Below are 12,640 nucleotides of genomic sequence, written 5' to 3' on the forward strand. Positions count from 1 at the left end.
TTAAAGTTTCGGCCAAAATGTATTCTTCGCTGTGTCTTTGCTATAAAAAAAATCCCAAAACGTGTAAATTAATTGGTTCACATGAAAGTTATAGCGTCTACAAATGGCGGTATAGATATTTGGGATTTTTTTTTTCTACTAGTAATGGCGGCGATCAGCGACTTTTAGCGGCAAACTTCAGATGGGCCTGGACATGGGCTTTCTTGAGCAGAGGGACCTTGCGGGCACTGCAGGATTTCAGTCCTTGTCGGCGTAGTGTGTTGCCAATTGTTTTCTTGGTGACTGTGGTCCCAGCTGCCTGGAGATCATTGACAAGATCCTCACGTGTAGTTCTGGGATGATTCCTCACTGTTCTCATGATCATTGACACTCCACGAGGTGAGATCTTGCATGGTGCACCAGACCTAGGGAGACTGACACTTGTTTTGTGTTTCTTCCATTTGTGAATGATTGCACCAACTGTTGTCACCTTCTCACCAAGCTGCTTGGCCATAGTTTGGTAGCCCAGTCCAGCCTTGTGTAGGTCTACCATCTTGTCCCTGACATCCTTGGACAGCTCTTTGGTCTTTGCCATGGTGGAGAGTTTGGAATCTGATGGTTTGATTGCTCCTGTGGACAGGTGTCTTTTATACAGGTAACACAATGTGATTAGCAGCACTCCCTTTAAGAGACTGCTTCTAATCTCAGCTTGTTACCTGTATGAAAGACACCTGAGAGCCAGAAATCCTGCTGAATGATAGGGGATCCAATCCTTCTTTCCCTCATGAACACGCAGAACAGTCATCATTTGTTAGACGCATTTCTGCTGAATTTGTTGGTGTATTCTGTCTCTCAGTGCTACAATACAACGAACATTCGATTGTTAGACCGATCATTTCTTTGTGAGGGCCGAACATTCAACATCAGCAGGGGGTCAAATACGCATTTCATTCACTGTATCTGCTATAGGGTGGTCCTCAAGTGGCTAAAGGAACCCCTACCAACCTATGGAGGAACCTTGGTTCAAAGAGGCTGCTTATGATAAACCATAGAAATACGGTTTCCCATAGAAATGCATTAAAAACCAATCAATCCATTCCGGAGGTCAGAAAAAAGTTAAAAGTCTTTTATCTGTTCAAAACTCTTTATAAAGTGCACGTTAAAGGCATAAATACTAGGGATGCACAGAAATTTCAGCCACCGAAACATATCGGCTGAAAATAGCCCTATTGGCATTCTGCTGATAGGAAAAATTCAGCCGATACAGGGGACTGTGTGTACTGTAGATGTGGGGGGGGGCGGATAGGACGGGACGGCTGAGAAAAGCAGGAGAGGAGTAGTGTATACAGTGACTGGCTGTCACTATAGGTCAGTGCCGGTTTTGAAATTGTTTCTTCTTCACTATAGCTCAGAGATACAGTTGTCACTTTCCCCCCAGCTAAAAGAAACAAAATTTCCTTTTAGTTTATTATCCTGAGTTAAAAGAAACAAAGTTGACTTTTTTTCAGATGATCTTGATAGGCACACATATCATTTTGGTAAACAAGACACATACTCCTTGACTTCATATAAGGCCACCATAGATCCCGATCCACAATCCCCTCCTACGTAGATGTACCTGGTTCTGTGTCACACTCCATCCCTCACTGACCTTCTAACGATTCCAGGGTGTACTGCTCCTGGATCAGTTAGAGATCCTTGCCCTCACGAGAGCCCCTCACCCAAAACCGCAACTAGGAATAGCCTTTCCTCTATTTTATTCAGGAGGTAATTCCCTGCAGTTCCCATTCTCTCAACTTTTTATTAATTGATTGCAAATGTTGGACAAATTGTATCATCTAAAACATTGTGTCTTTCTATCTAACTTGATCATTGCGATCCTTTTGTTATCTCCTCCATGTTGTATTTTTGATTTTTGTTTTTTTGACCATAATAAAAGTTATGGACAAAAAAAAGAAACAAAGTTTATTTTAGTTTCTTTCCCGAGATAAAAGAAACAAAGTTTCCTTTTAGTTTCTTTCCCTGATTTAAAAGAAACAAAGTTTCCTTTTAGTTTCTTTCCCGAGATAAAAGAAAAAAAGTTTCCCTTAGCTTCGGGGAAAGTGACAGCTAATTCTGTGAGCAATAGTGAAGAAAAAAAAAAGCCGGCAATTGCATTTAAAAATCGGCACCGACATACGCTGCGTATTCCAAAACAAATTTGTAAACCAAGACATTATTTTCAATGGATTTTCATTCGTAAACCGAAAATTACATTAACCGAGGCATTCGAAAACCGAGGTCCACCTGTACTGTAAATGTAAGCATTGGCCTTAAGGCTCGGTACGCACTACTGTGACCTGAAAGTTGCATGACTTATGGTGTGACTTTGCCAGTGATATGCTGGCAATTTGATGCAATGTGAGTACGACTGTCAGGGCTCCAGGTATGACCAGAGGTGTGTGGACTGACACAGGGAAACGCAGGCTTCAGATATGGTATAAACAACATAATTTATTAAGACTAACAATACAAAACGCAGTGCAAAACTAAACCTAAACACAGTGCAAACAAACCAAACCACCCACAGATAACAATACATACAATACAAAGAGTAGTCAGGCAGGCCGGGTCAGTAGCAAACGGGCAAACGGAGTACCAGGAACAGGCGGGAGAGTGGTCGGGGTCACAAGCTGGGTTCAGTAACTCACGGGCAGCGCGGTACAGAGGGTCGGGCAGAGAATGGTCAGGGTCACAAGCCAGGGATCAAACAGAGGTCAGGATCAGGCAGGGTCGGCAACAAGTCAGACAGAAACAGGAATACAGGATACAAGGTACAGGGGCCCATGGAAAAACACACACCAAGGCCCTGACTGTGAGTCTGGCCATTCCTTAAATACAACCCCTGCAATCAGCTTCAGGTGTTTGGCTGATTGCAGGGGTGAGTCTCTGATTGCTGAGAGCACCCGCTGGCCAGCCCTGGTACTGCAGCCCACAAGGCAGGTGAGTCCCACCATTATTGGCAAGTCCATTCCTGACAACGACTTTTGGTGTGAATTGATGCAAATTAGATGCGACTTTCATGCCATGCTTGTGTAATCTTCCTGTAATGTCGGATCCAAATCACATCAATATAGATGAGGGTCCGACTTGGCGACTTCCATGTATCCAAGTAGGATAAATGTCGACTTGAAGTAGTACAGGAACCTTTTCAAAAGTGACTTCAGTCATGCTAAATAAGACCGCTTTCATTGACTAACATGGAATTTCACATGTCATGTGACTTAGGATCTCACAAGTCAGATCCCAAGTCGCCGTAGTGTGAAAGGAGCCTAAATCATCACAGATTTCCTTTTCCAGTTACTAAATAGAACTGATTTACTTATTTATTGTATTTGTTATACGGTGATAAAATGAGTGACATAAGATATAACCCATGAAATGATTCCTTGTAGATGAATATCTCAGCCTGGAGGGATTACAATGTGTCCTTTGCTGTGGATGAATCTCTCCAGTTTCCACCCAATGTGACGGAATATAAAATCCCCCTCCAGTATGGAACCAACTACACCATCACCCTCCGAGGATTCACATCAGCCAGAGCCGGGGAGGTCACAATCCAGAACATTGAGACTGATATTGGAGGTGAGTACACTGGCAGACATGGGAGTTGGGAGCTAAAAGGGAGAAACATTATTATTTATATATTTGAAGCAGCGGGAAGTTTGATGTTGCGTCACAATGGAAGGTTCACCTCTGACACCAATCTGGTGCAGAGCCTTGATGATCAGCTATAGGGTATGGGGGTCATGGACAATCCAATGTATTAAGGAGACCATTCTTTATGGGCCAATGAGAGTGTAGACAGTGAGGGTTATTTACTAAAACTGAAGGGTTCCAAATATGGTGCCGCTCTGCACAGAAGACAATCAGCTTCCAGGTTTTATTATCAAAGCTTATTTGAACAAGCTGAAGCTAGAAGCTGATTGGCTGCCATGCAGAGTTGCACCCGATTCCGTGTGCTCCAGTTTTAGTAAATCTCCCCCAATGTGTCTGGAGAAGAGCTGGAGAAAAGGCTTTATAGATTTCAGAACGCCTGAGATATCCACTACCAGACTGGAGAGGGGGTATTGGGTATGGACTTCTCTATTGTTGAAACTGGAAATGAATCTGCTTATGTTTTGCCTTCCCTGGTTCCTCCCTCCTCCTTATCATCATACTAATTACATTTCACCACTTGACCTCCGGAAGGTTTTACCCCCTTCATGACCAGATATTTTTTTGCACTGTGATACTTTAGCTGGTAATTGCTTGGTCATGCAACACCCAAATGACATTTATATAATTTTTTCATACAAATAGAGCTTTCTTTTGGTGGTATTTGATCACCACTGGATTTTTATTTGTTTTATTATATAAAAAAAGACTGAAAATTTAGCAAAAAAATATAAAATTTACTTTCTGTTCTGTGTCCACCAGTAGCAACCCCAGGAGGTAGGTCCAGAACAGCACAAGGGGTGCCCAAACGTCCGTTTTCAACCCAATAGTCAAAACGTAATCATACTGGGCAGGATAGAAAGAAGGTTCCAACTTGCAAGACTGGACGGTAACGTGGCTTTTGAAGTGGCAGAAGCCACACTTAAAAATGAAACTTGATAGTTGAATCAATTAAAAATCCACAAGATTGGCCCATAAGGAAACCTCTGGGGTTACACACAAAAAAGAAGAAAGCAAAGCCACGAGAGCCATAGGAGGTGCACCTCCTGAGGACTGACCGGCTCAAGAGGCTCCTCTGTCCTCTTTTTTTCTTTATATTCTGGCCAGTATGATTCTGTTTTCTTGACCCACTCCTTGGGGTTGCTGCTGGTGAACGCGCTCATCCTAACTAATATTATGTCTATATCAGTGGTGACTTTAGGGTTTTTGCAACAGAAAAATCAGACGCCCGCCCGCCAAGGGGAGATAGCCTGACACCTATCAAACACCCCTTACCCCCCCCCACCCAAGAGAGCCTTCCACCAAACACCCCCCCCCAGAAACAAAGAGAAAGTCACTCACCTTCACAGCTCTGGACATCCCCGGGAATGAGAGTCAGGCTCTGCAATAACCATCAAGCAGCCCGCAGCTTCTTTTGGATCCCACCTGGTCCCCATGCCGCTTATGTCCCTTCTTCCTGGGGGGGGTACTGCCCCCCTGAAAAAAAAATGCTGCCCTGTTTGCCTTGTGGTAAATACACCCCTGGTCTATATGACCCCCCTGAAAAAGACTCCTACTCTTTGAGAGTTGAAATGTGTTGGGGCTTATTCTTACAAGATACACACTTTTCATGCACTGAAGGTATGTACTTTGTGGTGGTTTCATCTTTCGACTAACACATCGTGTATTTGTCATGCTGTACCATGATGACCAGATTTCTTTTGCTTCTGTTTTTATAACATACTATTAATTAATAAGATTTTTATGCTTTTAGAATAGCTGTTATTGTGCTTCAACTTTGGTGCTCAAACAGTCCCATTCCTTATTCTAAAAACTTGTGTAATATTTTTAGGATGAGGTAATTCAAAGTCAATTGGCTTGATGAAGGAACTGAATGCTGATTGGGTAATGGTTTGTTTCAGATCCTTCAAATCATTTACAACGTTTGATCCAAGTCTGACCTAATTATACAGGGTGCAATTTCCATGTCACCTCAGAAAGCCTTAACCAGCACACAGCAGATCAGTTCTGTTCCCTAATTAATGAATCTTCCTTTCCAGATCCTCCTCTTCCCATGGGGACGACGATAAGTGACGCCACTTTACAACTCCAACCAGTTCTCAGTCTGAATGGGCCAATCAGGTGAGGACGTGCTTACAAATGATTGATGTGTTCCTGTAACTAAAGGATCAAAGGTCAGATAAGCCCAGCCTGCAAAATAAATGAATCTATACTTAGTGTTAGGGCTCGGGTTCAAACCTAGAACCTCTGCTATGTCTGACAATGTCTCTCCCTGTTGAGCCACCTAGAATACTGGATAGCTCTCTGAACAAATCCTTGACTGATCCTTCCTTGACCTTGTTTGTATGAACCTTGAACCCCTTGCTCCTCCCCTGAACTTCCTTATTTAAGCCATGCCTCTGCACTTCCTCTTTGCCGGATTACTGTGCTCTCTCCAGCCAATATCTCGCTCTTGTCTCTCCTGCTGCCGTCCATAACTTTGCTACCACTCATTACCGACCTTTGGCTTGTTCCTCAACTATGCTTCTGCCTGATCCCAACCTGTACAACTTGTTATTGACCTTTGGCTTGTTTACGGACTATGCTTCTGTTTGATCTCTACCTGCTATATATACTACTGGACCTTGGCTTCCTCACCCTTTGTGGGGCTATCCTGAGGATGGCGACCTGGTACTAACATGCAGAAAAATGCATCTCCACCATCAGGAGCTCTGGCGAATACTGGTTAGTGCTTAGGCTCCACAGATCGGGTGAGCCCACGTCATCTGCCAGGGTGACCAGCTTGTAAACCTATCCTGCTAGTTGGTGGGAGCCTCTTTGCTGTTATAGCTACTGGTCTCCGAGCCTGACCCCTGATCGTGACACTTACCTTTCTGGAAGCCCATGTTTTGAAACTGTTGCTTTGCTGCTCCTTGACTGCTGGAGGTATTTGACACAACATAAGTACATAACCTCTTTTGTGTGAGAAGATGCAATGGCCATGAGGTGAGAATCATCTCACATGACCACTGTGTCCCCCACCAGAGTCATTGCTACATTTGGAGGCACTGCTAATATAAAATAAATAAGACTTTCTATCTAGTTACTGTTTTGTGTAAATAAAATGTGAGTGGGGATGCATTGTTGCATCTATTCCCAAGATGATCATCAGTGATATGATCGGTTTAAGTAAGAGGATAATTTAGAGATGTTTCCTAGCACTTGTTTTGAATTGTTTTGATGTTCTCCAAGGCCTCTGCTGGGATTTGGTGCTTTGGTACTATCCCATACCTGGTTGTAGGCAGAGACAACAGGAGGGCTTCCTTTATACCTGTGGACCAGACACCACTGAAGTGTAGAACAGGGAGCAGGATAGCACAGTGTGGCATGGGTGCCAGAAGTTCAATCCACAAAAGCTTCCTTCTGATGGCAGGCTTGACTGTGAGGGCTTATGCAGACTGAAAGCTGGGTCTCTGGGAGCAGATAGACCAGAAGTCATCTGATTAGGGCACTAGAACACACAGCAGGCTGAAAGCAATGTCTGTACAAGTGGTGGTTGGTAGCCAAGAAGACAGACAGTAGGCAAAGTAGTAGGCAAAGTCTTTATCAGAAGGCGAGCTATGGTTACACCAGAAACCAGAACAGAAGAGCCATGGTCAAGATCTAGCTAGGGTCAAACCTGGAATCAGCAGAGACAAGATGTTGTCAGGAACTAACTGAGGTCAAATCGGGAATCAATAGATTCCATTGTCAGGAACTAGCCAAAGTCAAATCGGGAATCGGTAGATACAAGCATTCAGAAACTTGCCAAGATTAAACCAGGAATCAGCAGAGACAAGATGTTGTCAGGAACTAGCTGATGTCAAATCAGGAATCAGTAGAGAAAAGCCATTGTCAGGAACTAGCCAAAGTCAAATCAGGAAATCGGTAGATATAAGCTGTGACCAGAAACTTGCCAAGATTAAACCGGGAATCAGAAGAGTCAAGTTGTCATGCACCACATCCTGGGGGGAGGAGCCTAAACATGGCGGCGCCGGAGAGCACGATGTGAGTGCTCTCCGATAACCCCCGAGCAGACCACCACGAGAACCCCTATGATTTGAACTGCGGAGCCCTACCTGAGCAAGGAGGTCCCCAGGGAGAGAGATGCCGGCGCACTGAAGGGAGGAGAGAGAGAGTAGGCACGGAGCTCCGGGAGGTGGTCGCGCTGCAGAGACCAGTGATCAGCTGTCGGGTTGCCGGGGAAACGGAGCAGCGTGGCGTGATCACGTTGGTTGGCCGCAAAGGAGCTCTGGGAAGCAGAGACGCCGGCCGGGTCCCTGACAAGTGCCGGGTCCCTGACAGGAGAGCGGAGATGCCGGTTCAATCCCCAAACCTGCCGTACAAGAGAGGAAAAGAGGAACAGGACACATACCCACAGGCCACAGGAGACCCTGCAGGAATCCCCCAGAGACACCAGCCAGGTGTAACGAGTGGACGGCTGAGGATCTAAGTCGACTCACTGGGTGAGTGTGTGAAGAAGGGTGAGTCCACATGTAAGAACCCACACGTAACTGATTAAGTATGCTGATCTGTGGGAAAGGACTTTAAATTGCCCATAAAGAGAGAAGGGGGATTCCCAGGGGATCTGGAAAGTCAGAATAGAAAGAAGAGGGAAAGAGAAATTATTAAAGTGGCTCCAGAAGAGATGTGGGAAAAGAAAAGAAGTGTTAAATTGATAGAGACTGACTGATATCAATACCCCAATATACAGTCTAAAGTCTCCCTCTGATTAAAGAGCATAGCCTGTGCAGAAGATATGAAGAATAAAAGCGCTAAAGGAAGCAGGCTTAAAGGGTCCCAGACGGGTACAATTAAAAAATACACTTCCCATGGGAATGCGACTCCAGAAAGGGCCAATAGTGGAAATGAAAAAGGGGAAATGGAAACCACCTTTGGAGAATAGCCCTAGAATGTCATTGGGCCTGAATAGTAGTAGCCAACAGTGGACAGAAAATCCAGTGAGGAAAGATCTTGAAAAGATTTACAAGTGCCAAACAAAAGAGAGATGGCCGAAATGTTTAAGGATTTGGAAAAAACTATTAAGCAAGAAATGACAAATATACGACAGGATCTAGGGCACCTGCTAATGAGAACGGAAGAAATGGAGGGAAAAATTAATAAACATACCCAATTCATTTCAGACTTAGAAAAAAGGTCCGCTATGATGAGGAATACGCAGAAACAACTGCAGTATAAAATAGAAGTACAGGAGAACAGGACTAGGAGAAGCAACTTGAGGATAAGAGGAATCCCAGAAATCCTGAAAGGGGGAGAACTGCAAGAAATAGTCTGTAAAATGCTAAACTCCATTATGGACAGACCTGAAACAGAGGCAATTAAAATGGACGGAGTCTATAGATCAGGAAAGTTCCAACAAGGAAGGAAAAACCAAGAGATGTGATTGTTCAGATGCATAAATATGGAGATAAGGATGAGATTTGGAGAAGGACTAAAGGAAGAACAACTATTAAGTATGGAGATATAAATATCCAGATTTTTGCGGACTTATCGTATGAGACTTTGTGGAGAAGGAGAGCCTTGAGGCCCCTATTAGAACAGATGAGATCACGGAATGTGCAATATAGATGGGGTAACCCGGAGTGTTTAATCGGATGGAAGAACGGTGTTACAGCATATTTGAGATTTCCCGAGGACTTAAGAGACTTCTGTGACAGACTGGAATTGCAGAGAATGAGGATTAGTGGGTGGGAAACAGAGGTAGAAATAGGTAATGGGGGAAAAGAAGTATGGCAGGAAGTAGGTAGGGGGGAGGTAGCGAGGAGTTAGAGGGGATAGTGTGTTTTTTTTTTTTTTTATATTACTCCTATCTTTCTCTTTAAATTGCACCGCTAAGGTAAAAAAAGAATTAAAGTATATGAGGGGAATCGTGGTCGTTGGAGGGTGGGTAAGCCGTACATGGGAGGAGTTCAACCCCAAGGTTTAAAAAAATCAAAGGTGGTCTTATCACCACAAATGATTGATAGGCAATTTAAAGGCCTAATAAGGGGGGGGTTGGGGGGAGGCGGAGGGAGTAGGAGGGGGGTGGGGGGGGAGGGGACTAGTGGGAGAGGGGTGGAGGGATATCGTTAGAAAGATAAGAGGGATAGGAGGGGTCCTAGGGACAAGACTGCACGATAGAATGGGGAAAAAAAACAGTGATACAAGATTTATGGAAAACTTGCGATTTATAACATATAATGTAAAAGGTTTGAACTGCCCTAGGAAGAGATTTAAAGTATTCAAGGAGTTGCAGCATAGAGAGGCGTCGGTGGTTTTTTTTTGCAGGAGACTCACCTAGAGGTCAAGTCAAATGTAAAGTTGTACTCAAGATATTACCCAACATGGTTCTATGCTGATTCCCCGATTAAGAGCTAAGGGAGTAGCAATAGGGTTTGCAAAAAACATAAGATGGGAGACTGAAGAGAGAGAAATAGATCCGGAGGGGAGATTTTTATTTTTGAAGGGTAGATTACAAGAACAGAAATGTACAATTGCGAATATTTACTGCCCAAATAAGAGACCAGAGGTATACCTGAAGGGAGTTTTGAGAAGATTGATGGCCTTTAAGGAGGGTCTTTTGATAGTGGCGGGGGATTTGAACCTTTGTATGGACCCACAAATGGACACGACCTCATCTGTGCAGAGAGAGGGAAGTAGAGCTCTGAAAATTCTGAAGGGTGTGATACATGAGTGTCAATTGGTGGATATTTGGAGAGTGACACATGGAAAAGAGAGAGATTATACATTCTTCTCTAATGCCCACGGGATGTATTCCAGATTGGACTACATATTAGTTGACCATCAACTCATAGAAATGGTGGACAAAATAGAAATAGAAGCGACGTCTCTCTCTGACCATGCTCCTGTTATATTGAAAGTGAGGTGGGGGAGATGTTCGTCCAGAGGGATAGGATGGAAGTTGAATGAGGCTCTCCTTCTGGACCAGGAGGTGGGTCAGAAAATTAGAGAAGAAATCGAAAGATTTTTTCGGGAGAATGAGACAGGTGAGGTGTCGGTGGCCACAGTATGGGAGACCCATAAGGCCTACATAAGAGGTATATTGATTGCGACTGGGGCAAAAAAGAAAAGGGAAAGAAGAGAGAAGCTTACTGGGCTGTTAAAAGAAATAAGCGATCTGGAGCAGATACATAAAAATAAAAGAACAGAAGAGATAAGAGAGAAGGTAGTAAAAAAGAAAGAAGAACTGGGGTTATTGTTGGAGGAGGAGAAGAGAAGAGTCTTTAACAAAGTTGCTAGTGAGAGATATAGATGGGCAGATAGACCAGGAAAATACCTAATGAGAGCCTTGAGAGATATGAAAAATAGGAATTATATAGAAAAAATAAGAAATCCCAAAGGAGAACTGGTTTATTCTACCAAAGAGATTACTAGGGTGTTCAAAGAATACTACAGTAAGCTGTATAATATTGCCTCCCAAGACCCAATAAATACAAGTGGTAAAGAGAGTAGAGAAAAAAGAAGAGCGTATTTTAAAAACGCAGGATTACCGAAGCTAAGTGAGGATCAATTGAATTCCTAGATATGGAAATTACGCAGGAAGAAATAAAAAGTGCATTAAAAAGTACCATAAAGGGGAAAAGCCCAGGCCCAGACGGTTATACAGTGAGGTACTATAAAAAATATAGTGACTTGTTACTACCAAAAATGGAGAAATATATGAATGCCCAGGGAGGAGAGATGGAGATGAGGTGGGAATCTTTACAGGCACATGTGGTACTAATCCAAAAGGAGGGGAAGGACGCTTCTCAATGCTCCAGTTATAGACCAATATCACTTCTGAACATTGATACAAAGTTATACGCAAAGGTCCTAGCAAATAGACTAAAAGACCTAATGCCAGAATGGATCCAGGCTGACCAGGTGGGATTTGTGCCAGGGAGAGAGGGTAGAGACAACGGTTTGAGAACTCTGTTGCTTATCCAGAAAGCTGGGAAGGGGAAAACTCCGGTGGTGGTGCTTTCGATTGATGCTGAAAAGGCATTTGATAGAGTAAACTGGAGCTTTATGATGGATACTCTGGAGACTTTAGGAGTGGGAGCAAGAATGAGAGAGTGGATAGGAAAGCTGTACAGAGAACCTTCCGCGGTTATTATGGTTAATGGGGAGAGGTCGGAAACTATAGGAATGTCAAATGGAACTAGACAGGGATGTCCACTGTCCCCATTGCTGTATGTACTGTCGTTGGAACCTTTGCTGGCAACAATTAGGAAGAATATAGATATAACAGGGGTGCAGATAGGAGGAGACGAACATAAAGTGGCGGCTTTTGCAGATGACCTGTTGTTTTATGTGGGAAATCCGAGGATAACACTTCCCAACTTAATGAAAAGTTTAAAGGAATATGGGGAGTTATCAAACCTGAAAATTAATCCAACAAAAACTGAGATTTTAAACATAAATCTTCCAAGTAGTGAAAAAGAAAAAATACAAAGAGAATTCCCTTTTATATGGAAAAATAGAGAGATAAAGTACTTAGGGGTTAAATTATCGGCTTCGTATATGAACTTATACAAGTTAAATTATATCCCACTCTTAAATGAGATCAAGGAGGAACTAAGGAAATTGGGAAGAGGCAACCCGTCTTGGATAGGGCGTATAAATCTGATAAAAATGGTAATCGTACCTAAAATCCTGTATAAATTTCAGATGGTCCCAGTTAAAATCCCGGAGGTATTCTTTAAAGTAATAAAAAAGATGCTAACAAGATATATATGGAAAAATAAAAAACCTAGAATATCATATGACTTGCTGAGCAGAAATAAGGAGAAGGGAGGATTGGGAATGCCAGACATAAAGAGGTACTATAGAGCTGCAGTCCTAGCAAGAACGTACGACTGGACACACAACCCAGAGGGGAAAAGGTGGATTAAGATTGAGAATGAATTAAGTGGAACTACCTTGAGTAAAATTATATGGGTACCAG

The 12,640-nt window shown here is 43.3% G+C and overlaps 1 protein-coding gene across 1 annotated transcript in view; it reads left to right on the forward strand.

The window, feature by feature from the left end:
* LOC149440231 (receptor-type tyrosine-protein phosphatase epsilon-like) overlaps positions 1–12,640 on the forward strand; it is a 102,850-nt gene that overhangs the window by 7,314 nt on the left and 82,896 nt on the right. The window contains exons 2-3 of the mRNA XM_089658868.1: positions 3,414–3,603; positions 5,715–5,796. Of these exons, the coding sequence (XP_089514994.1) occupies positions 3,414–3,603; positions 5,715–5,796 (272 nt within the window). The remainder of the gene's footprint in view (positions 1–3,413; positions 3,604–5,714; positions 5,797–12,640) is intronic.

Source organism: Staurois parvus, unplaced genomic scaffold (assembly GCF_062004578.1).
Source record: "Staurois parvus isolate SC_StPar_1 unplaced genomic scaffold, SC_StPar_1.0 ptg001108l, whole genome shotgun sequence".
Lineage (NCBI taxonomy): Eukaryota > Metazoa > Chordata > Amphibia > Anura > Ranidae > Staurois > Staurois parvus.